This window comes from Pseudophryne corroboree, chromosome 1 (genome assembly GCF_028390025.1).
Source record: "Pseudophryne corroboree isolate aPseCor3 chromosome 1, aPseCor3.hap2, whole genome shotgun sequence".
Classification (NCBI taxonomy): Eukaryota; Metazoa; Chordata; class Amphibia; order Anura; family Myobatrachidae; genus Pseudophryne; species Pseudophryne corroboree.
Window position 1 is genome coordinate 664,885,993 of NC_086444.1, and position 27,270 is coordinate 664,913,262.

Consider the following 27,270-nt stretch of genomic DNA (forward strand, 5'->3'; position numbering starts at 1 on the left):
CCACAATTTTCCGGGCCACCGACAGCATCTTCTGCACGCCTATCATTTTTCAAAAATTCTGCACTACCAAATTAATTGTATGTGCAAAACATGGGACGTGCTGGAATTTGCCCAGATGTAATGCACGCATAATATTGGTGGCATTGTCCGATATCACAAATCCCCAGGAGAGTCTAATTGGGGTAAGCCATTGTGCGATGATGTCCCTCAGTTTCCGTAAGAGGTTGTCAGCGGTATGCCTCTTATGAAAAGCGGTGATAACCTGCCTAGGAACGAGTTGGCGTTTGCGGGATGCTGCTACTGGTGCCGCTGTTGTTGCTACAGGAGGCAATACATCTACCCAGTGGGCTGTCACAGTCATATAGTCCTTAGTCTACCCTGTTCCACTTGTCCACATGTCCGTGGTTAAGTGGACAGTGGGAAAAACTGCATTTTTTAGGACACTGGGGACACTTTTTCTTACGTACATTCTCGGTATCGCCTACCTAGTGAAGTGGAACCTAGATGGGATTTGATACCGGGGGGACACACTACCTCCATCAATTTTCTAAGTCCCACTGAACTAATGGCAGATACCAGACACACGTCTAACACCAACATAGCTTTCAAGGCCTCAGTTACCCACTTTGCAACAGGATGACTGCTGTCCTACTGTATTTCATCTTACTCACAAAGGACTGTTGGACAGTCAATTGCTTACTGGATGTAGTACAAGTGGTTTTCCGACTTCCCCTCTGGAATGATGATCGACTCCAAGCAGCAACAACAGCAGTGGCAGCAACAGGAGCAGTAGGCGTACCACTCAAGGATCCTCCGGAGGAATCCCGGTTAGGAGAGGACTCCTCAGTCTTGCCAGTGACGTGGCCTGCAGGACTACGGACGTTCCTGACTGAGGAGGAAGTTGACGTTGAGGGAGTTGGTGGTGTGGCTTGCAGGAGCTTGGGTACAGGAGGAAGAAGGGATTTAGGTGTCAGTGGACTGCTTATGCTTTTACCCAAAGTTTTACAACTTGACACTGACTTCTGATGAATGCACAGCAGGTGACTTATAAGGGAGGATGTTCCGAGGTGGCTAACATCCTTACCCCTACTTATTACAGATTGACAGAGGCAACACACAGCTTGACACCTGTTGTCTGGATTTGGGGAGAAATAATTCCACACCGAAGAGGTGGCTTTTTTGGTATTTTGCCCAGGCGTCACAATGGGCTTATTCATCTCACGGACAACAGGTGTCTCCCCCGGTTCCTAATTTAAACAAACCACATCACCATCAGAATCCTCATCATTAACTTCCTCCTCAGCGCTAGCAACACCCATATCCTCATCCGGTGTACTTCAACAGTGACATCTTCAATTTGAATATCAGAAACTGGACTGTGGGTGCTACTTCCAGCACTTGCAGAGGGCGTGCAAATGATGGAAGGAGCCACCTCTTCCCGTCCAGTGTTGGGAAGGTCAGGCATCGCAACCACTGACACACTTGGACTCTCCTTGGGGATTTGTGATACCATCTTAGAACGCAGTTCTTTGCTGTGCTTTTGCCAGCTTAACGCTTATCATTTTTCTAGCGGGAGGATGAGGGCTTCCATCATCATGTGAAGCTAACCCACTAGTTATGAACATAGCGTCAGTAGCGGATCTTGCCACGGGCAAGCAGGACTTTTGCCCGTGGAGCCGCCTCCGGAGGGCGCCGCACCAGGGCAAGATCTGCTGCTGCTGTGTGCCCCCCGCTGCCCGCCTGCTGCCGCTGGCCGCTGCTCCCCCGCTGCCGCTGTGAAGGGAAACTAGACGGGTACGCGTCTAGTTTCCCTTCGTGGAGAGGTCCTTTACTGTGCGGTGCGCGAGGACGTCATCGCGCACCGCACAGCAAAGGTCCTCTCGACGAAGGGAACTAGACTCGTACGCGTCTAGTTTCCCTTCGTGGAGAGGACCTTTGCTGTGCGGTGCGCGATGACGTCATCACGCACCGCACATAATTTCAGTCTGTACAGGGGGCGTAAATGACCATGCCCCCTGTATGAAGCCACGCCCCCTATTGCCGCCCGGGGCGCACAGAGCGCCAGAACCGGCCCTGGCCACGGTCTTAGCCATTCCTTGCCACTCCGTGTCGTAAATGGCATATTGGCAAGTTTACGTTTCTCCTCAGACCATTTACATTTATTTTTTGGGGTCTTTTTACTGAACTTTGGCTTTTTGGATTTTATATGCCCTCTACTATCACATTGGGCATCGGCCTTGGCAGACGACGTTGATGGCATTTCATTGTCTATGTCATGACTAGTGGCAGCAGCTTCAGCACTAGGAGGAAGTGGTTCTTTCCCTATTTTATCCTTCAAATTTTTGTTCTCCATTATTTTTCTGGCGTTATATAATAATATGCGGTACAGGAGAGCGTACTTCTACACCACACAGGGCAAAATCTGTGAACATTTTTTGGATTAACTATTTAATAACCCCTTTATTTGGAGTAAATAATATACAGCACAGGACAGCACCACTGAATTTATATGGCAGCACCACTGGACTGGATTTATACGGCAGTACCACTGGAATTATACGGCAGTATCACTGGAATTATACGGCAGTATCACTGGAATTATACGGCATTATCACTGGAATTATACGGCATTATCACTGGAATTATACGACAGTATCACTGGAATTACACGGCAGTCCCACTGGACTTATACGGCAGTACCACTGGACTGAATTTATACGGCAGTATCACTGGACTTATACGCCAGTACCACTGGAATTATACGGCAGTATCACTGGAATTATATGGCAGTATCACTGGAATTATACGGCAGTTTCACTGGAATTATACGGTAGTACCACTGGATTTATATGGCAGAACCACTGGACTGGATTTATACGGCAGTAACACTGGACTTACACACCAGTACCATTGGACATATACGGCAGTAACAGTGGACTGGATTTATACGCCAGTACCACTGGATTTATACGGCAGTACCACTGGACATATACGGCAGTATCACTGTATTTATACGGCAGTACCACTGGATTTATACAGCAGTGCCATTGAACATATACGGCAGTAGCGCTGGATTTATACGGCTGTACCACTGGACATATACGGCAGTATCACTGGACTGGATTTATATGCCAGTACCACTGGATTTATACGGCAGTACCAGTGGACATATACGGCAGTACCAGTGGACATATATACGGCAGTACCACTGGACATATATACGGCAGTACCACTGGACATATATACGGCAGTATCACTGGACATATATAAGGCAGTATCACTGGACATATATACGGCAGTATCACTGGACTGGATTTATACGGCAGTACCACTGGACATATACAGCAGTATCACTGGATTTATACGGCAGTACCACTGGACTGGATTTATACGCCAGTACCACTGGATTTATATGACAGTATCACTGGAATTATATGGCAGTACCACTGGACATATACAGCAGTATCACTGGACTGGATTTATATGCCAGTACCGCTGGAATTATACGACAGTACCACTGGAATTATACGGCAGTATCACTGGAATTATATGACAGTACCACTGGAATTATACGGCTTTACCACTGGAATTAAACGGCAGTACCACTGGACATATATGGCAGTATCACTGGACTGGATTTATAAGGCAGTACCGTTGGAATTATACGCCAGTACCACTGGAATTATATGGCAGTATCACTGGAATTATACGGCAGTATCACTGGAATTATACGGAAGTATCACTGGAATTATACGGCAGTACCACTGAAATTATATGGCAGAACCACTGGACATATACCGCAGTATCACTGGACTGGATTTATACGCCATTACCACTGGAATTATATGGCAGTACCACTGAACATATGTGGCAGTATCACTGGATTTATACCCCAGTACCACTGGAATTATATGGCAGTACCACTGGACATATATGGCAGTATCACTGGATTTATACGGCAGTACCGCTGGACATATACAGCAGTATCAATGGACATATACGGCAGTATCACTGGACATATACGCCAGTACCACTGGACATATACAGCTGCACAGGGACACTACCACTGTACTGATGCAGGACAATACAGCACAACTGCAGTGGACTGGATTTATACAGCAGCACTGGACATATGGCAGCAGAGGACACCACCACTGTGACTGGACTGATGCAGCACAATACACCACCACTAAACTGATGCAGCACAACACAGCACCACTGGACTGGACTGGACTTATACAGCAGCACTGAACATATGGCAGCAGAGGACACCACCACTATGACTGGAATGATGCAGCACAAGAGACTACCACTGGATTGATGCAGCACAACACAGCATCACTGGACTGGATTTATACAGCAGCAGTGGACATATGGCAGCAGAGGACACCACCACTGTGACTGGACTGATGCAGCACAAGACACTACCACTGAACTGATGCAGGACATTGAGGATGGAGATACGTCGTCTCTCTACACTCTCCAATGCCGGAGTGAAAATGGCGGCGACGCGCAGCTCCTTATATGGAACCCAAACCCCGTGAGAATCCGAGAGCGGGATGATGATGTTTTGCCTCATTCTGGTTTCCGAGTCAGGCGGGAAAACACGAGCCGGACTCGGATCCGGGCTCGGGTAGTGAAATTGGGGAGGGAGTTCCGCTCATCTCTACGTAACACCAGACACCCACTGAGTAATCTTTTTGGACTTCATTTATTACTTGAGTTAACTACTGTACTATTAATAGTTGAGTGTGCTATTGGCCTCTATGTTGCATAATATTATGGTTTACTGTTGATCTCTTAAAAATGCAAAGAAAATGTTCAGTTCTGCTTATAAATATACAACGGAAGCAAAGCAATCACATGATTGTGATACTAGGACAGTCACACATCTTACTCAGATGGTTTAACATTTTTCACATTTTTATTTGAATGACCCATTGGCTCAATGAACAGAAAGTAATCCCTGATAAATTTCTCTTACTAGTCATAAATCAGGTTATTTTCCACAAAGTATAATCCTATCCATAAAAAAACAAAATATACAGAACATCATTACCTGGTCATTGAGTAGGATGTGAGTACTATGAAGCACACAAAGGCAATTGATCCTAAAAAAACCACAGTCATATGATGTCTACTGGTTGGTAGCTCTGAAAGAAAAGGACAAAAAATGCTCACTGACATACAGTATAAAAAAGAAACGTCAGCAAACAACACATTAGAATTTAACAAATAGTCAGTGAATCAGAATATTGATTAATAGTTTTAATATTAAACTGAGGGAGATATTTATCAAAGCTTGGAGAGAGGTTAAGTACTAAAGGGCTGACTGGCGACTTTTAGCATGGGGGCAAATGCAATCAAGTAGCCCTGGCTTGCTACCAGCCTTTCATGCATATCTCCCTGATTGTACTTTCATAGCCGTCTCTCATTACCCTATCCATAGTTCTCTCTCACTGCCTGTTCCTTCCATATATCACTGAGCCCTCATATCATGACCTCATAGCACTCTCTGACCCCCTCAAAACTCAGTCACTGACCCTCTCCCTCACTGACCGCATCACTGCTCCCCTAAAAGCACACACTGTCTACGTGAAAATACTCACTGACCCCTTTCATCACAGCTCATTTCAGTGTCCACCGCTAGTAGCTCCTCCTCTTCAGTGTTCCCCTCTCCCAACACTCACCCCCTTCAGTATCCTCCTCTCACAGCCCACCATCAGTGTCGACATCTCATGGCTCCCTCCCCTTCAGTGTCCACTTCTCATACTCCTTCCCCTTCAGTGTCCACCTCTCACAGCTCACACCTTCAGTGTCCAATTTTCAAAGCTCCCCCCTTAAGTCTCACAACTCCCCTCCTTCAGTGTCCACCTCTCACAACACTTGCCTCCCACAGCTCCTTTCCCTTCAGTGTCCATGTCTCACAGCTCCTTACCCTTCAGTCTCCATGTGTCACAGCTCCTCTCCTTCAATGTCCACCTCTCACAACACTCGCCTCCAACTTCAGTGTCCACCTCCCACAGCTCCTTTCCCTTCAGTGTCCATGTCTCACAGCTCCTCCCACTTCAGTGTCCATGTCTCACAGCTCCTCCCACTTCAGTGTCCATGTCTCACAGCTCCTCCCAATTCAGTGTTCACCTCTCACAACACTTGCCTTCCACTTCAGTCTCCACTTCTCACAGCTCCCCCCTTCAGTCCAACTCTCACAGCTCACCCCTTCAGTGTCCAATTCTCAAAGCTCAATTCTCAAAGCTTCCCCCTTTATATGTCCACCCCAAAGCACTCCCCTCGTTCCCTTCAATAATCATCTCTCAGCACCCCCGCGGCAGCGCAAGCAAACTTATCTGCTTCACTGCAGTGTGGTTTCCCATTCTTCTGTGGCTTGCTCTTCTTGCTTGAGGGAGGCTTGCTCGGGTCACCTACAGTGGTGCACAGCCACATGTGACATAAGATGTCACGATGCATGTGCGCATTCACACCTGCCGAGACAGAGTGTAGCAGCTTAGGGATGTGGAGATTCTCGGCTGATTTGTTTTAGCATAGAGCATCCGGGAAGCATTTGTCCTGCCTTTAACCTGTGTGCCTCCCGCAGCCAGCCATGTAAATGTGGAGCACGGCTGCGGGCAGCACTGGAGCACAAAAACTGTACCGGCACGGCCCTTGGTCCAGCCCAACTCTGAGAACTAACCAGCTTCAAACTGCCATGTTATAGGCTGTGTTTGAAAAATGGCAGGTATGGGCTGAATGGTTGGTATGTTATATCTCTCCACCTTATCACTCTCCAAGCTTTGATAAATCTTCTCCTGAATGTTTTAAAACAGAAAAAAGCAGGACCATTATAGCTGAATTACAAATGACATCAGACTAAGGAAATGCTTACATTAAAATATATCTGTGTACAGCTTACTGGTATAAAAGTTATACACACGTTAGAATTGCATGCATTTAAATACATTAAGATAGCGAGCTTGATTTATAGTATACAGATGTGTCCTCACACATCTTTGCTTAAAAGTGCTGCATGGCGCGGCATTGCCGCAATCCACGCCACTAGCAGTCCTCTGTGCGTGCACATGCACCCTTAAATGCAGCCTAGTAAACCACACATAACTACAGGTAGTACCTGCACGCTACTCGTGCCCATACAATGCGGCCGAGTCCCCCCTCCTAATGTAGGGCAGTGGGAGCGTCTTACTCCCGCTGCCTGCGACTGCTTGGTGTACTAAGTATACGGGAGCGGGAGCATATGTATGCCAGGTATCTCTGCATGCGATGCGAACGCATTGCAGGCAAAAGACGTAAGAGGACACATCTGTGGTGTGGCATCTCATCTCTCACTGTAGCACTCTGTACTGCTGTTTACAACAAAATAGTATGCTGTACACTGCATATGAAGGAATATCTGTTATATATTTTTATGTTAACTTACGTCATGGTTTATACAGTATAGACTCAGTAAGGTACTTATTAATTTAAGCCACTAATTTAGCTCCTCACAAACAGCTTCAAAGCATACTTACCTACTCTCCCAGATCATAGGGAATTTTCTGGAGAAGCAGGCAACCCTCTCACATACTACCAGTGATGACGTGATTTCCTGAGAATTGCATAATATTTCACCTGCTACCAGTCCGCATTCCTGATATTAGTGGCATTGTGCTGCAGGGCATAGTAAGGCACAGCAACTCACCTCTACAGTGACCAGCTGCATCACCCTTTAAGGGTATTTCCCGGAGTAAAAACTTAAAAAGTATGTATGTATGAGTCAAACATTTTTTTTCAAGTCAACTCACTGTCTCAGTTAATTAAGTAAACAGCAATGGAAATTTTGAGACTGGGGTTATAAGCGGGTATGTGATCTACAAGCAAAATAGATGAGGGGGATCGACACAGGCTACAGGAGGACAGCAACAGTTGGAAAATGGACAAGATAAACCTCTTCTACATGAGCAGCTGCTCCTGATTGGCTGATCTATCTATTACATAGGCAGGCTTACTATACATTTATTTATTTCACATTGAGGAGTCAAATTTCTATTTCTGTTTTACTAAGGAGACACAGTTATAGGGGATTAGTATGCTATACCGATGACCGGGATGCTGGCCGTCAGTATACCAACAACAGCACCCTGGCTGTCAGTATGCCGACAGCTGGGCGAGCACAAAGAGTCCCCTTGTGGGCTTGCTGCACTCGTAGGTGTCGTGGACACCCATGAGTGGGAACAGCCTTTAGTAGCCGGCTGTCGGCATTGTCAGCGGTCGGGATTCAGCCGTCAGCAAATTAACTGCACTCCCTTGCAGTGGCTTCATTTGTGGTATTACAAGTAGAAGTATGCACTGGTGCACCAGTACGTACTGCCACTCTCAGGGGGGCATTCAACTGGATAATAAGAATTTACTCACCGGTAATTCTATTTCTCGTAGTCCGTAGTGGATGCTGGGGACTCCGTAAGGACCATGGGGAATAGACGGGCTCCGCAGGAGACTGGGCACTCTAAAGAAAGATTCAGGACTATCTGGTGTGCACTGGCTCCTCCCCCTATGACCCTCCTCCAAGCCTCAGTTAGGAACTGTGCCCGGAAGAGCTGACACAATAAGGAAGGATTTTTGAATCCCGGGTAAGACTCATACCAGCCACACCAATCACACCATATAACTCGTGATAGGAACCCCGGTTAACAGTATGATAACAATGGAGCCTCTGAACAGATGGCTCGCAATAACAACCCGATTATAGTAACAATAACTATTTACAAGTATTGCAGACAATCCGCACTTGGGATGGGCGCCCAGCATCCACTACGGACTACGAGAAATAGAATTACCGGTGAGTAAATTCTTATTTTCTCTGACGTCCTAGTGGATGCTGGGGACTCCGTAAGGACCATGGGGATTATACCAAAGCTCCCAAACGGGCGGGAGAGTGCGGATGACTCTGCAGAACCGAATGAGAGAACTCCAGGTCCTCCTCAGCCAGGGTATCAAATTTGTAGAATTTTGCAAACGTGTTTGCCCCTGACCAAGTAGCAGCTCGGCAAAGTTGTAAAGCCGAGACCCCTCGGGCAGCCGCCCAAGATGAGCCCACCTTCCTTGTGGAATGGGCTTTCACTGATTTAGGCTGCGGTAATCCCACCGCAGAATGCACCAGCTGAATAGTGCTACAAATCCAGCGCGCGATAGACTGCTTAGAAGCAGGAGCACCCAGCTTGTTGGGTGCATACAGGATAAACAGCGAGTCAGTCTTCCTGACTCCAGCCGTCCTGGAAACATACATTTTCAGGGCCCTGACTACGTCCAGTAACTTGGAATCCTCCAAGTCCCTAGTAGCCGCAGGCACCACAATAGGTTGGTTCAAGTGAAAAGCTGAGACCACCTTCGGGAGAAACTGAGGACGAGTCCTCAACTCTGCCCTATCCATATGGAAAATCAGATAAGGACTTTTACAAGACAAAGCCGCCAATTCTGATACTCGCCTGGCCGAAGCCAGGGCCAACAACATGACCACTTTCCACGTGAGATATTTCAAATCCACAGTCTTAAGTGGCTCGAACCAATGTGATTTCAGGAATTCCAAAACCACATTGAGATCCCAAGGTGCCACTGGGGCCACAAAAGGAGGTTGAATATGCAGAACTCCTTTGACAAACGTCTGAACTTCAGGCAGTGAAGCCAGTTCTTTTTGGAAGAAAATCGACAGAGCCGAAATCTAGACCTTAATGGACCCCAATTTGAGGCCCAACGTCACCCCTGCTTGCAGGAAATGCAGGAATCGACCCAGCTGAAATTCCTCCGTCGGGGCCTTCTTGGCCTCACACCACGCAACATATTTTCGCCAAATGCGGTGATAATGTTTTGCGGTGACATCCTTCCTGGCTTTGATCAGGGTAGGGATGACTTCCTCCGGAATGCCCTTTTCCTTTAGGATCCGGTGTTCAACCGCCATGCCGTCAAACGTAGCCGCGGTAAGTCTTGGAACAGACAGGGTCCCTGCTGCAGCAGGTCTTGTCTGAGCGGCAGAGGCCAAGGGTCCTCTGCAAGCATCTCTTGAAGTTCCGGGTACCAAGCTCTTCTTGGCCAATCCGGAACCACGAGTATAGTTTTCACTCCTCGCTTTCTTATTATTCTCAGTACCTTGGGAATGAGAGGCAGAGGAGGAAACACATAAACCGACTGGTACACCCACGGTGTGACTAGAGCGTCCACAGCGATCGCCTGAGGGTCCCTTGACCTGGCGCAATATCTTTTCAACTTTTTGTTGAGGCGGGACGCCATCATGTCCACCTGTGGTCTTTCCCAACGGTCTACCAGCATTTGGAAGACTTCTGGATGAAGTCCCCATTCTCCCGGGTGGAGGTCGTGCCTGCTGAGGAAGTCTGCTTCCCAGTTGTCCACTCCCGGAATGAACACTGCTGTCAGTGCCAACACATGATTCTCTGCCCATCGGAGAATCCTTGTGGCTTCTGCCATCGCCATCCTGCTTCTTGTGCCGCCCTGTCCGTTTACATGGGCGACCGCCGTGATGTTGTCTGATTGGATCAGTACCGGCTGGTTCTGAAGCAGGGGCCTTGCTTGGCTTAGGGCATTGTAAATGGCCCTTAGCTCCAGAAAATTTATGTGAAGCGAAATCTCCCGATTTGACCACAGTCCTTGGAAATTTCTTCCCTGTGTGACTGCACCCCAGCCCCGAAGGCTGGCATCCGTGGTCACCAGGACCCAGTCCTGTATTCCGAATCTGCGGCCCTCTAGTAGATGAGCCCTCTGCAGCCACCACAGCAGCGACACCCTGGTCCTTGCCGACAGGGTTATCCGCTGTTGCATCTGGAGATGGGATCCGGACCATTTGTCCAACAGGTCCCACTGGAACGTCCTTGCGTGGAACCTTCCGAATGGGATTGCTTCGTACGAAGCTACCATTTTTCCCAGGACTCGTGTGCATTGATGTACCGACACCTGTCCTGGTTTTAGGATGTCTCTGACTAGAGATGACAACTCCTCGGCTTTTTCCACTGTAAGAAACACTCTTTTCTGGTCTGTGTCCAGAATCATTCCCAGGAACAGAAGACGTGTCGTCGGGACCAGCTGTGACTTTGGAATATTGAGAATCCAGCCGTGCTGTTGTAGCACTTCCCGAGAAAGTGCTACCCCCACTACCAACTGTTCTTTGGACCTCGCCTTTATCAGGAGATCGTCCAAGTATGGGATAATTAAAACTCCCTTCTTGCAAAGGAGTATCATCATTTCGGCCATTACCTTGGTAAAGACCCTCGGTGCCATGGATAACCCAAACGGCAGCGTCTGGAACTGATAGTGACAGTCCTGTACCACAAATCTGAGGTACTCCTGGTGCGGAGGGTAAATAGGGACATGCAGGTACGCATCCTTGATGTCCAGGGAGACCATGTAATCCCCCTCGTCCAGGCTCGCAATAACCGCCCTGAGCGATTCCATCTTGAACTTGAACCTTTTGATATAAGTGTTCAAGGCTTTTAAATTTAAGATGGTAAAAACAAAAGAATATAAAAACAAAAGAATCAGCTGCGCAAATTAGCAGGGAAAAAGATATTGAAAAGGAATTAGAGAGCCGATGTATAAATATGATAGATTTAATAACTAAAAATAATAATAGCTAAAATGTGACAATACACCAATAAAAATGAAAGCACACCTTGACTCAATGTATCAAATTCAATAGACACCAGCTGTGTCAGTTCTCTAGATAGAAAAGTCCACTGAAATTAAAGTCCAGCTGATGTTTAAAGCTGTGAGTGGTAATAGCCGCAGAGCCGGAGGCTGGAGGTACAGTGAATAACCATATGGATGAATGTCCCAAATATTCAGATTGCGGGTAAAATCGGTGTTGAACACAGTATAATACCTCTCCTTTTGTGGGCTGGTTCCAGAGCCGAGCGTCCTCGGTGAGGTGTCCTGCAGTGCCCACTGATGCGACTGCCGCAATGGAGAGGGAACCGTGAGTTCACTGGCGGAGAGCCGTATGATGATGTGAACGGCTGGAGGGAGAGACCCAAGTCCGCGGCTATTCAGAAATCTCTGTGGAGAGTATGAGGCGACTAGCGGGGAGAACAAACCCGCAGTTACTTCCAAGAACGGTTACCTTGGCAAGGTGTGCTGGAGGAGGCGTGGCCTTATCAGGAGAATTTGATTTATTCAGTCCGTGAGGCGCTGTTAAAGCAGTTTATTGTTGTTTTTGTAAATTTAAGATGGGTCTCACCGAACCGTCCGGTTTCGGTACCACAAACATTGTGGAATAGTAACCCTTTCCCTGTTGAAGGAGGGGTACCTTGACAATCACTTGCTGTGAATATAGTTTTTGAATAGCCACCAACACTGCCTCCCTGGCAGAGGGAGTTGCCGGTAAGGCAGATTTTAGGAAACGGCAGGGGGGAGACGTCTCGAATTCCAGCCTGTACCCCTGAGACACTACTTGAAGGACCCAGGGATCCACCTGTGAGAGAGCCCACTGTGTGCTGAAATTCCTAAGATGGGCCCCCACCGTACCCAGGTCCGCCTGAGCAGCCCCAGCGTCATGCTGTGGACTTACTGGACGCAGGGGAGGACTTCTGCTCTTGGGAACTAGCTGTGTGCTGCAGCTTTTTCCCCCTACCTCTGCCCCTCGGCAGAAAGGATGAGCCTCTAGCCCTCTTATTCTTCTGGGGCCGAAAGGACTGTACCTGATAATACGGTGCTTTCTTTTGCTGTGGGGTAGCCTGTGGCAAAAAGGTCGATTTCCCAGCAGTAGCTGTGGAAACAAGGTCTGACAGACCATCCCCAAAAAGTTCCACCCCTTTATAGGGCAAAACTTCTATGTGCTGCTTCGAGTCGGCATCGCCTGACCATTGCCGAGTCCATAACCCCCTTCTGGCGGCAATGGACATAGCGCTTATTTTTGATGCCAGCCGGCAAATATCCCTCTGTGCATCACGCATGTATAAGACGGCGTCTTTTATATGCTCTATCGTCAGCAAAATATTGTCCCTATCCATGGTATCAATGTTATCAGACAGGGAATCTGACCACGCAGCTGCAGCACTGCACATCCAAGCCGATGCAATAGCGGGTCTCAATATAATGCCGGTGTGTGTGTATATAGCTTTAAGGGTATGTTCCTGCTTTCTATCAGCAGGTTCCTTTAGGGCGGCCGTATCCGGAGACGGTAGTGCCACCTTTTTTGATAAGTGTGTCAGCGCTTTATCTACCCTAGGGGGTGTTTCCCAACGTGACCTATCCTCTGGCGGGAATGGGTACGCTGCCAATAACCGTTTAGAAACTATTAATTTCTTATCTGGGGAAGACCACGCTTCCTCACACACCTCATTTAATTCCTCAGATGCAGGAAAAACTACTGGTAGTTTTTTCTCACCAAACATAATACCCTTTTTTGTGGTACCTGGGGTATTATCCGAAATGTGTAATACATTTTTCATTGCCTCAATCATGTAACGGGTGGACCTATTGGAGGGTACACTAATCTCATCGTCGTCGACACTGGAGTCGGTATCCGTGTCGACATCTGTATCTGTCATCTGAGGTAGCGGGCGTTTTACAGCCCCTGATGACATTTGAGACGCTTGGACAGGCACAAGCTGAGAAGCCGGCTGTCCTATGTCGTCAAACCTTTTATGTAAGGAGCTGACACTGTCACGTAATTCCTTCCATAAGTCCATCCACACAGGTGTCGACCCCGCAGGGGGTGACATCACATTCACAGGCATTTGCTCCGCCTCCACATCATTATCCTCATCATACATGTCGACACAGCAGTACCGACACACAGCACACACACAGGGAATGCTCTGACAGAGGACAGGACCCCACAAAGCCCTTTGGGGAGACAGAGGGAGAGTATGCCAGCACACACCAGAGCGCTATATATCACAGGGATATCACCTTATAAAAGTGTTTTCCCTTATAGCTGCATATATATTGTATACTGCGCCTAAATTGTGCCCCCCCTCTCTTTTTTACCCTTTCTGTAGTGCAGGACTGCAGGGGAGAGCCAGGGAGCGATCCTTCCAGCGAAGCTGTGAGGGAAAATGGCGCCAGTGTGCTGAGGGAGAAGGCTCCGCCCCTTTTTCGGCTGGCTTTCTCCCGCGATTTTAAAACGTCTGGCAGGGGTTAATTTACACCTATATAGCCCCTGGGGCTATATATGGTGTTAGTTTGCCAGCCAAGGTGTATATTATTGCTGCTCAGGGCGCCCCCCCCCCAGCGCCCTGCACCCATCAGTGACCGAAGTGTGTGGTGTGCATGAGGAGCAATGGCGCACAGCTGCAGTGCTGTGCGCTACCTTGGAGGAAGACAGAAGTCTTCAGCCGCCGATTTTCCGGACCTTCTTGCTTCTGGCTCTGTAAGGGGGATGGCGGCGCGGCTCCGGGAACGGACGACGAGGTTGGGTCCTGTGTTCGATCCCTCTGGAGCTAATGGTGTCCAGTAGCCTAAGAAGCCCAAGCTACCACCAGTTAGGTAGGTTCGCTTCTTCTCCCCTTAGTCCCTCGCTGCAGTGAGCCTGTTGCCAGCAGGTCTCACTGTAAAATAAAAAACCTAAACTATACTTTCTTTCTAGGAGCTCAGGAGAGCCCCTAGTGTGCATCCAGCTCGGCCGGGCACAGAAATCTAACTGAGGCTTGGAGGAGGGTCATAGGGGGAGGAGCCAGTGCACACCAGATAGTCCTGAATCTTTCTTTAGAGTGCCCAGTCTCCTGCGGAGCCCGTCTATTCCCCATGGTCCTTACGGAGTCCCCAGCATCCACTAGGACGTCAGAGAAATAAGGTTTAGTGAGCAAAAAAACCTTGTGCCCATAATGCCCAGTTTTGGTTAACCACAGATATGCGTGCTCCTGATACCCATGGTTACCAATTTTTAAAAACCGGTTGCAGGCTTTTCAGCTCTGAAAACCCTGCGAGAAGAAAAAACATAATTGATAATTGACCCCTACAAGGGTCTCCAGTGGTCTATGCAGCTCCCGGTGTTCTCCACTTTATCTTTGCACTGGGGAGGGAGCTACTTGGAGGCTCGGGCGCTGCTGGGTGGCTCGGTGACTGCTGGGAGAAGTATTGCTCCTAGCTGCTACCTCTGGGGGAAATCATACACACAGGAAGGCACACACTTGCTCATGCACGCACACACAAACTCACACATACTTACAAACACTCACACACATTACTTCACTCACCGCTGCTGCAGGAGTCCATGAGGGTCATTCCGACCCGTTCGCTCACTGCGCTTTAACGCAGCAGAGTGAACGTCTCGCTGCTGCGCCGGTGCCGTAGTGCGCCTGCGGGTCGGCCGAAGGCCGTAGCAGGACATCGATGGACGGGAGGGGGCGAAACGGCGGCATTTGGCCACCATTTCGTAGGCGCGGTCCGGCCAATGCAGGCGTGGCCGGACCGAACGGGGGTGGGGCGCAGCGGCTGCGTGACGTCATACGCAGCCGCTGCAGCCCAGGGAGCGAGGAGTAGCTCCCAGCCAGCACGCTAAAGTTGCGCTGGTCTGGAGTTACTCCTGAAGTGCAAAGGCATCGCCACTGTGCGATGCCTTTGCACTTCTGCGAGGGGGGCCGGACTGACATGCGGGGCGGACTAGTCCCGTGCTGGGCGTCCCCCAGCATGTCAGGAAGGATGATCGTAGCTGTGCTAAATTTAGCACAGCTACGATCAACTCGGAATGACCCCCATATCCCAACTCTGGAGGAGAAGACACTGGTTCAGGAGGTGAATATTTGCAGACTAATTAAGCTAACTGGAAACTTCCAAATGCTTAAATAGTTCTCAGGGGGGAGGGGGAGTGCTGCTGGGGTGCTAGAACAAGTTCAAATAACAATTTTAGGAAAAATCAGATTTGCTCTGGAGGTGCGTGAAAAAAGACGTGGTGATTTCTGTATTTATCAGCTTGTCTCATTTACTGACCTCCAACTGAATAGCAAAATTTGGTGGCTGCAGGAAAAACCCTGTGCACCTGGGTTTTTAAATTAGTGCCACAAGGCTGGCAACTAAACTTGAACATGTTTTTCCTGGTGTACCAGTATGTGCTCCGCAGGGTTTAAACCAGTGGTTCCCAAACTTTTTGGAATCACGGCGCCCTCGAGCATAAATAATTTTAATTTGTCCTGGACCACCAATCCAAGGCACCCCTGCAAGTGTCCCGAGGCACCCCAGGGTGCCACGGCACACAGTTTGGGAACCACTGGTTTAAACAATATATTATACAGGCAATAGGCAATATTTTTGCAATAATGTCCATACATTATCTTGTCTTTCTTATCTTGTATTTCCTTAATTTTACAGCTTTTATAGCACGCACTCTACGTGGTGTACTCTGTAGAGATGTGCACTTGAAATTTTTCGGGTTTTGTGTTTTGGTTTTGGGTTCGGTTCCGCGGCCGTGTTTTGGGTTCGACCGCGTTTTGGCAAAACCTCACCGAATTTTTTTTGTCGGATTCGGGTGTGTTTTGGATTCGGGTGTTTTTTTCAAAAAACACTAAAAAACAGCTTAAATCATAGAATTTGGGGGTCATTTTGATCCCAAAGTATTATTAACCTCAAAAGCCATAATTTCCATTCATTTTCAGTCTATTCTGAACACCTCACACCTCACAATATTATTTTTAGTCCTAAAATTTGCACCGAGGTCGCTGGATGACTAAGCTAAGCGACCCTAGTGGCCGACACAAACACCTGGCCCATCTAGGAGTGGCACTGCAGTGTCACGCAGGATGGCCCTTCCAAAAAACACTCCCCGGCGACTGCCGACACAGAGGTAGCTACAGCCGTGGACTACCGTACTGTGTCTGCTGCTAATATAGACTGGATGATAATGAGATAAAATTAAAATATATATATATATATCACACTAGTACTGCAGCCGGACAGGTATATATTATGTAATGACGGACCTGCTGGACACTGTCTGTCAGACTCAGCACTGCAGACTCCTAAAGTAAGCTACTAGTATCAAGAAGATAGAAAAAAAAAAAAAACCACGGGTAGGTGGTATACAATTATGGATGGACGAGCGACTGCCGACACAGAGGTAGCTACAGCCGTGGACTACCGTACTGTGTCTGCTGCTAATATAGACTGGATGATAATGAGATAAAATTAAAATATATATATATATATCACACTAGTACTGCAGCCGGACAGGTATATATTATGTAATGACGGACCTGCTGGACACTGTCTGTCAGCACTGCAGACTCCTAAAGTAAGCTACTAGTATCAAGAAGATAGAAAAAAAAAAACCATGGGTAGGTGGTATACAATTATGGATGGACGAGCGACTGCCGACACAGAGGTAGCTACAGCCGTGGACTACCGTACTGTGTCTGCTGCTAATATAGACTGGATGATAATGAGATAAAATTAAAATATATATATATATATATATCACACTAGTACTGCAGCCGGACAGGTATATATTATGTAATGACGGACCTGCTGGACACTGTCTGTCAGCACTGCAGACTCCTAAAGTAAGCTACTAGTATCAAGAAGATAGAAAAAAAAAAAAAAACACGGGTAGGTGGTATACAATTATGGATGGACGAGCGACTGCCGACACAGAGGTAGCTACAGCCGTGGACTACCGTACTGTGTCTGCTGCTAATATAGACTGGATGATAATGAGATAAAATTAAAATATATATATATATATCACACTAGTACTGCAGCCGGACAGGTATATATTATGTAATGACGGACCTGCTGGACACTGTCTGTCAGACTCAGCACTGCAGACTCCTAAAGTAAGCTACTAGTATCAAGAAGATAGAAGAAAAAAAAAACCACGGGTAGGTGGTATACAATTATGGATGGATGAGCGACTGCCGGCACAGAGGTAGCTACAGCCGTGGACTACCGTACTGTGTCTGCTGCTAATATAGACTGGATGATAATGAGATAAAATTAAAATATATATATATCACACTAGTACTGCAGCCGGACAGGTATATATTATGTAATGACGGACCTGCTGGACACTGTCTGCAGAATGCGTTTATAAAAACACCACACGACGAGTGTTTAACTTTTTCAGGCAGACAATCACAATATACTGGTGGTCAGCAGACAATCACAATACTGGTGGTCAGTGGTCACTAGTCAGTCACACTGGCAGTGGCACTCTGGCAGCAAAAGTGTGCACTGTACTTAAAATATGTACTCCTGCTATAACTGCTCCCCAGTCTCCCCCACAATTAAAATCACAAAAAATTAAAACCGAGGTTTTAATAGGAAGCGCTGTCCAGTCACATCAAATTAAACATATGTATATTTATTATTTAAAAAAGAAGCATATATGGCCATATATTTACACATAAATAACCAAAAATTATGATATAATCAATGATATAATAATCAATATTAAAATAGCATAAAAAGTCTGATTAGTTAATCAATTAGTAAGGGCATGCAATCTTGTTATAATCATTCATTAGTATTTATCATGTTAGTCCATTTGATAATTGGATCCAATCTTATTCCATTGTTAGTTGTGCAAAAAATCACTGGTAAGTTTAACTCCTACCTCCCGTATATAGCAATTTTCGGGGGCCACAATTAAGCTGTGTGAGCAGTGAGCACTCAGCACAGTCAGATAATGATATACAGTATTACATATGATGCAGCACACTGGGCTGAGCACAGATATGGTATGTGACTGTGTCACACTGTGTATCGTTTTTTATCAGGCAGAGAACGGATTAATTAAACTGGTGGTCACTGGTCACACTATCAGCAGCAAGTAGTACTCCTCCTAATAATATGCTCCCCAAAATTTGTGTCTCTCTCTAGTACTCTAGTCTAAACGGAGAGGACGCCAGCCACGTCCTCTCCCTATCAATCTCAATGCACGTGTGAAAATGGCGGCGACGCGCGGCTCCTTATATAGAATCCGAGTCTCGCGATAGAATACGAGCCTCGCGAGAATCCGACAGCGGGATGATGACGTTCGGGCACGCTCGGGTTAACCGAGCAAGGCGGGAAGATCCGAGTCGCTCGGCCCCGTGTAAAAAAACCTGAAGTTCGGGCGGGTTCGGATTCCGAGGAACCGAACCCGCTCATCTCTAGTACTCTGCTCAGTGGTTCAGATGTAAACACTACTCTAAAAGATGAGATATATCATACCTTCTTAGAGGATGTAAGAGAACTGCCCAAAGTACCAATCAGCTTCCAGCTATCATCTTATAGCTCTTCTCTCTCTCTCTCTCTCTCTCTCTTCTCATACAAACACTATAATCCATAGGTCTCCAGGGCACAACCCTTTTTTGCTTCTCAACCTACCTATCTAATCGCTCTTTCAGTGTTCATTTTTTTGAATCCACCTCCTCTTCGCTACCTCTCTCATTTGGAGTTCCTGCAGGGCTCAGTCTTGGGTCCTCTGCTTTTCTCAATCTATACCTCATCTCTTGGCAAACTAATCAGCTCTTTTGGATTTCAGTATAATCTGTATGTGGATGATACTCAAATCTACCTATCCTCCCCTGATTTGTCACCATCTGTACTTGGCCGTGTCACTGAATGCCTTTCTGCCATTTCATTTTGAATGTCATCTTGCCACCTCAAACTTACGCGCCGTCGCCTGCCCCCATTGTCTCTCTGCCCGCTATACCATGGGTGGAGGGACAGTCAGCCATAGAGGAGGTGGAGGAGGAGGAGAAGCAAGAGGGTGCACACTGACTTAACTCGGATACTAGGTAGGGAACAGGGCAGGCCAGAGGTGACAGCAGGAGACACGGACAGCCAGCACATGCTGGAGCCCTGCCGTCCTCTTTATAGCTTTCACTGTATGCTTGTAGCTGTGCAGCGGGGTCACTTATGTCCTGCTACACCACTCTCTGCCCCAGATGCTCCAGCACCTCTTTCTGTCCCAGCTACTGCTGCAGCACCTCTCTGCCCCAGCACCTCTTTCTGTCCCAGCTACTGCTGCAGCACCTCTGTGCCCCAGCACCTCTTTCTGCCCTGGCTGCTACAGCATCTCTATACATTGATGCTGCAGCACCTCTCCCTGCCCCAGCTGCTGCAGCATCTCTCTCTGCATTAGAAGCTGCAGAGTAACATGTATAAGCGGTTCTACTGTGGCATAACGTATATATGCGACTACTGTGGTGTGACGTGTATAAACGGCTCTACTGTGGTATAATGCGTATAAATGGCTCTACTGTGGTATATCATGTATAAGCAGCTTTACTGTGTTGTATAACGTGTATAAGGGCATAAAGTGTGTAAGGGGTACTACTGTGTAGTGTAATGTGAATAACGGACAACACTGTGTGGTATAATCTGAATTGATACTATTCTGAGCCACTTCCATTTCCCATGAAGCCACACCCCTATACTTTTATTGCACGCCTTAGGCATGTAACATGCACCCAATCCAGTACAGGAGAGGGGGCGCCGAAACATTCCCTTGCTCCGGGCTCCATGGAACCTAGCTACACCTCTGCTCAAAATCATGTTACATTTAAAAAACATATCCAAAATACGACCATATATTACACAAGACACAACAAAAACTCTAATCCACGCTCTCATTATCTCCCGCATTGATTATTTTAATAGTCTCCTGACTGGTCTTCCCAAAAATAGGCTCTCACCATTACAATCCATTTTGAATGCAGCTGCGAGGCTAATTTCCCTCGCTAGACATTCATCGTCTGCAGATCCACTCTGTCAGTCCCTCCATTGGTTATGGGAATTCTACCTTATTCAATGTAAAATACTTTTACTTTCATACAAGGCTATTAACCAAACTGCGCCAACATACATCTCTTCACTCATCTCAAAATATCTCCCTATACGACCTCTCCGCTATGCACAAGATCTGCGTCTCTCATCCACATGCATTACTTGTTTACACTCAAAATTACAGGACTTTTTCCAAGCTGCACCCACTCTGTAGATGTTATGCACACCAGTGCCAGCAGGAATGTACTGGTGTCTGAACGGAGAGGGATGCAAAACAAATGAACTCACAGACAGACTGGGGAATATGACATTACATACATAGAAGGTGATAGGGTAACAAAATAAACACAAAGTGAACAGAGAAGCCCAAAGGCTAAGAAACTGGGTGTCTCCCTAGTATTAGGAATGCTCAGATGGAAAGAAGCGAGATGTTGTGATTTAATACGTAGAGAACCCGAAATGCTGTTGCTAAGGGCAACAGCAAAACCCTAAAGGGTTACCAACGGGTGTGGCAGTAAACTCCTTGGTCAGAGATGGAATAATAGACACAAGGAGAGTCTCCACAATCCTAGTCCTCACTTGCAGTGCACTGGTTCAGCTTACTGCCACTAAACTGACACCTGAACACCTTGCACAGTGAGAAAGGATTTTGGCAGGCAAGTCTGAGAATACAGCCGCAAACTTGCTAGGTTCACAGAGTAGCAAAAGAACCCCAGCAGGTTAAACGACTGACTCCAGTCTTACTGCTAGGTCTGGATTGGCAGAGTGTAATACCAAATCCCAAGGCCTATTTGCAGTAAGCAACAAACAAATACAAAGTATACACAGTACTAGCTAGCTTTCAGGAACTGACTAACCAACAAAGATTCAGCAGCATCTGCCTAACCTGAGAAGAGGGTTTATATAGCAGGTGCTGTCCACGCCCCACTCAGACCTCACAGACTGTGAGCACAAAAACCAGCACCGGATCCCCTGCCGTGCACAGAGCCTGTAACCACTGCACAGCAAAAGACCCGAACCGGAGTATCAGCTACGCTCAGGTTACTCCGCTAGCACTTGTCTCCCGGTTGCCATGACGACGTGGCAGCACAGAGCAGGAGACCCTAACAGTAGAATGTCCTACCACACACAATAAGACTCACCTCTAGTCTATAAACCTTCATGCGTTCCCTGAAAATGCACCTATTAAGAAAAGCTTATCAAATTCTGGGCCCACCCATGTAACCTTCAATGTCTCCTATCTAATTACATCTCCTCTGTACAATCTACTCATAACCTCACATATTTTATCTTTCTTCACTTTCACACCCACCTGACCCTTGGCCAACATTGCTGGTTGAGCATATCATACAGCCCATTAAGAACATTTGCAATCTGGCAGGACCATAATGTAATAGATAACACCTATCCTTTTATATCAATGCCTATTTCCCTACAGATTGTAAGCTTGCGAGCAGGGACTTCCTACCTCTATGTCAGTCTGTTATTACCTAATTTTCTATTACAGTTTCTATTACTGTTGTTCCAATTGTAAAGCGCAACAGAATATACTGCGCTATATGAGAAACCGTTAATAAATAAATAAATGATGAATAATACAGCAGGAGCTGATTAGTTGCTATGGGCTATACCTCCACTTGTTCTCTATTGAAGAACTATTAAGAGAAGCTGTGCAAGATTACAATGCATAACAATGGCAATGATTCTGTAACAAAATATCAAAACACTTTAGAAAGAATAATAAAGCAACATCTGAAGGATCACTATATATAAAACATGGCTCCTTCACTTTGAGTGACAGAACTATTTAAATGAGCTGCCAGGTGTGTTAGAGGTGCATTAGGGGGATGTTAAATGTGCATCAGGGAGATTGTCCCCAGCATTATGGTTGAACAGACAACAGTTTTTCTCAGATGTGGTATTTATCAGGCCTCATCTTATACTTACGGTTGTAATTTGGAGAAGTTCAATTTGAGAAATATAATAAAAAGCTTGAAACACAAAATAGTGAAACAAAGGAAAGGCAAGCCTGGTGTCCCTTCACTTTCATTGTTCATTTAAAACATGAATGAAGCCTCCCTACACTGGTAATCTCAGAATCAGGGTAGTGGCCACTGCACTTCAGGGGTGTCCCCAGTACTATTCTCTAGAAAAATAGGTTCAGCAACTACGGGTCTGTGGGTGAAGCTATTTAAAACGTTATAGATAGATGATAGATAGAAAGATAGCTAGATAGTTAATTTTTTAGAAAAGAAGGCACTCAAAATGGACTTTAAAATAAAACTTCTTCTTACATTTTGGCCTAGGACAGGTTCAGGAACCAAGTTCTTGATTATGTCATATTTAATGGGAGGTTCAGGAACTGAGGCCCTCATTCCGAGTTGTTCGCTCGCTAGCTGCTTTTAGCAGCATTGCACACGCTAAGCCGCCGCCCTCTGGGAGTGTATCTTAGCATAGCAGAATTGCGAACGAAAGATTAGCAGAATTGCGAATAGAAATTTCTTAGCAGTTTCTGAGTAGCTCCAGACTTACTCAGCCACTGCGATCAGTTCAGTCAGTTTCGTTCCTGGTTTGACGTCACAAACACACCCAGCGTTCACCCATACACTCCCCCGTTTCTTCAGACACTCCCGCGTTTTCCCCAGAAACGCCAGCGTTTTTTCGCACACGCCCAGAAAACGGCAAGTTTCCGCCCGGAAACACCCACTTCCTGTCAATCACAGTACGATCACCAGAACGATTAAAAAACCTCGTTATGCCGTGAGTAAAATACCTAACTTTTGTGTAAAATAACTAAGCGCATGCGCTCTGCGAACCTTGCACATGCGCAGTAAGCGACTAATCGCAATATAGCGAAAATCGGCAATGAGCGAACAAATCGGAATGACCCCCTGAGTTCCTGCTGGTTCTGGCTGAAAAATAGCACTGGGTTTACCCATGGCATACCCCCACCTCCCCCACTCATGGGTGTACTTAGCACTCCCTAAGTGCTAAGCTACATACATTTCTTACATAAATACATTTTTATTGTCACTTACACTGGAGATTCCGGCCTCCGCTGCAGGTAGCAGGGAAAATACTACTCAACTACCTACAAATGGGGATGAATGTGCCAATGATGGGACTGCATGATCCCAACTATTAAGTGCAATGGGCGATATATAAATAAATTATGATAATAAATATATCAGGATGACCAAAACTGGGAAGGTAGAACAAGCAAGAAGGGAAACAATAAAGACTGTGGTCCTATGGAAATAGGAAGGACTTTGGAGTGATGCTGTTACTGTTTTCAACAATGTACAGTACATTGGGGGTCATTCCGAGTTGTTCGCTCGTTATTTTTTTCTCGCAACGGAGCGATTAGTCGCTAATGCGCATGCGCAATGTCCGCAGTGCAACTGCGCCAAGTAAATTTGCTATGCAGTTAGGTATTTTACTCACGGCATTACAAGGTTTTTTCTTCGTTCTGGTGATCGTAATGTGATTGACAGGAAGTGGGTGTTTCTGGGCGGAAACTGGCCGTTTTATGGGTGTGTGCTCAAAAAACGCTACCGTTTCTGGGAAAAACGCGGGAGTGGCTGGAGAAACGGAGGAGTGTCTGGGCGAACGCTGGGTGTGTTTGTGACGTCAAACCAGGAACGAAACTGACTGAACTGATCGCAGATGCCGAGTAAGTCTGGAGCTACTCAGAAACTGCTAAGAAGTGTCTATTCGCAATTCTGCTAATCTTTCGTTCGCAATTTTGATAAGCTAAGATTCACTCCCAGTAGGCTGCAGCTTAGCGTGTGCAAAGCTGCTAAAAGCAGCTTGCGAGCGAACAACTCGGAATGACCCCCATTGTCTTATCCACAAATGTAGGTGCATTTCTTTTAGGGTTTGTGGTCAGCATCCCAATGGTCTGGATGCCGGTGGCCATGTAACCGATGCTGGAATAACGACAGCACAAGTAATCCCGGCACTGGACCACCTAACGATGGCATATCGAAGGTAAGTATTGAGGTGAGGGTTAAGGTCAGGGCGGGGATAGGGGGCGGGGGGGTGTAGGCATAGCTGTCACCCCCCCACCCGAGTCTTAGCCCTAGACCCTAGTCTTAGTTGTAGTTGCCACCCCCACTATCTTAACCCTAGCCGCCACCCCAGGCATGTTTGTGTTAAGGTAGAGGGCAGGGGAGGGGTAAATTAATTACCCTTTCGGCATTGTAAAAGTCAGGATGCCACGGTCGGTGACATGACCACTGGCATTTCGTATCACACCCTTTCTTTTGTATTGTAGTGTTAGACTGGGTAGTGGGCATACACCTTAAGATGTGCTTGGTGAACAATAATATATCTACTGCAGAAAAAAAACACACCAGTCCGCATTTTCTATAAAACTCTATGCTACTTAAAAATGATGCAAAAAAATATTTAACATGATAACTTTGTTTTTTTCTGGAAATAGTGGCATTGAGAACTATATTGCAAACTACAGTGACCAGTTGATTCTAAGAAATCTTAGAAACGGAGTGGCTTGGCTGAGGGTGAGAGCAGGCATGTCTGCCCGCAGCTCCTGCTTTATAGGCAATAAAAGTGGGGTTTTCTGCACCCCGAATTTAGCTGCTCCTGAAAAAGCTACCAGCCCTTTTGTTATTCCCTGGATGCTGTGCTCTGTGTCGTGGAGCTGTGAGTCAGCTTGTCTGACTCAGCGGGTTGCGGCCTACGCACATTGTGAAGCCGGGGCCTCAATTATACTCACTACCTGTGGATCGGGCTCCGGAGGTCGTTCGTGAAGCATCGCAGGGCTAGGAAGCCGCCTGACTGACTGCCAGGAGCCATAGTCTGACCCCCTTACTCTGCCCAGGTCCGCACTCGGGTTGTATGCTGGGATGGACCTCCGGCGGTTCACTGCTGCCGGGAGAGGGGGACGCTGAGAAGGACCTCCGTCAGTTCACTGCTGCAGGAAGCGGGGGACGCTGAGTGCACTCTGTAAACAGCTTCAGAGCACCTTCCCCTTCCTCCACCCGCTGCTTACGGCCTGCTGACCTGCTGGAGACCCGTGGCTTCCTTTATATATGCTGCCTGTACCTCCAGACTTGGTGAATGCATCCCCTGGGTCGAAGCTGGGAGTCATCTTCCCACAGTCCTCCTGCTACACCCACATACTCCAGCACTACCCTCTCCCTCTACCTGAGTGCTTTTTAAGCTGCAGGAGACCTGTGCATCTGGTTTAACACAGATAAGGCTGACAGTAACGTTGTGCTGACCGGCGCCTGGTACCGCCTCATTACGGCTTCTACACTATAGCCGCCCTTCCGCAGCACACAGCTATTTACCCCACTTTCAGGTGGAAATATCTACGGCGGTACTGCAATTAGACCTAGAAATCCCCGGTCCCTGGTCACCATACTGCCTTCCTTGTCTTTATAGAACTGAGTGAGTACACTACATCGGTCTTACTTAGTATCCTTGCCCGCTTATTATAACCCTCTGGGGATGTCATTGTATAGTGGAATGCTGTGTTGCAGTGAGTGAGTGATGTGACCTACTGCTCTCTACCCCACCACCAAGGGTCTATATGTTCCGCATATAACTTTACTTTCGAACCAACATTTCTTCACCTTTGCAGGGTTTCCGCCTCTACGGCCTCATTGTGCTTATGTTTCCTCCTTCCCCTTCTGGTGTCTTTCCCCAGCCAGAAAGTGACCCGTACCCCACCTCTGGCCTACGGAGTGCATGCAGGCACATTTGTTATCAGTGCCAGGGGTAGAGCTTTACTCCAGTGATCCTCCATGGTGAAGACTCTCTGTCAAGTTTTGGCAGCTTTCAAGTCAGACCTCTCCCAAGACCTAACCGCTGCTATACGTGATGTGAAAGTCGAGCTGTCCACCATTGGTGACCGAACGGACCACCTATTGCATAAAATGGAGGAATTGGTGGCTTCGCACAATTATCTCATTTCTGCTCATAACCATCAACAAGCTGAATTGGAAGCATTCAAAAACAAAATGGCAGATTTGGAGGACCGTTCTTGGAGGAATAATATTAAAATTCTAGGAATTCCCAACTTTGTAGCCAATACAGAATTGTTGGATTATGCGATGTCTCTGTTTCATAGGATATTACCAGCGGCGGATGACAATCAACTGCTTGTTGATTGGATACATCGCCTTCCTAAACCCTATCTACTTCCCTTCCCATGACACACTTCTACGCGTTCACTTTTTCAACACTAAGGAGCGTATCCTTCAGGCAGCCCAAGACGCAGATGAGTCTGATATTGTGGGAGGTTTGCAACTTTTTCCGGATTGTTCTGCTTCCACTATTTCAAAGCGAAGATTACTAGCTCCCATTACCACTGCCCTTTGGGCTCAGGAGATCTGCTACCAGTGGGGATTCCCGGTGAAGATGATAGTTGCCCATGACAATTCCTCATTTGTTATTTCTGACCTAGGAGCTGGTGTTTAGCTGCTTGCCGATTGGGACATTCCAGTAAAGCTTCCTGTCGCTTCCGAGAGGTGTTCCGCGCCCGACAGGAATGGTCTACTACTTGAACACTCTCTCTAAATGTTTTTGCTAGTCTTATTG

General features: G+C 47.0%; 1 protein-coding gene across 3 annotated transcripts in view; it reads right to left on the reverse strand.

The window, feature by feature from the left end:
* SUSD1 (sushi domain containing 1) overlaps positions 1–27,270 on the reverse strand; it is a 669,144-nt gene that overhangs the window by 86,895 nt on the left and 554,979 nt on the right. For all 3 annotated transcript variants that reach the window (XR_010175769.1, XM_063914696.1, XM_063914695.1), the window contains exon 23: positions 5,060–5,153. Coding sequence is in view for 2 of the 3 variants with exons in the window: in XM_063914696.1 (XP_063770766.1) it covers positions 5,060–5,153 (94 nt within the window). In the remaining variant the exon portion in view is untranslated. The remainder of the gene's footprint in view (positions 1–5,059; positions 5,154–27,270) is intronic.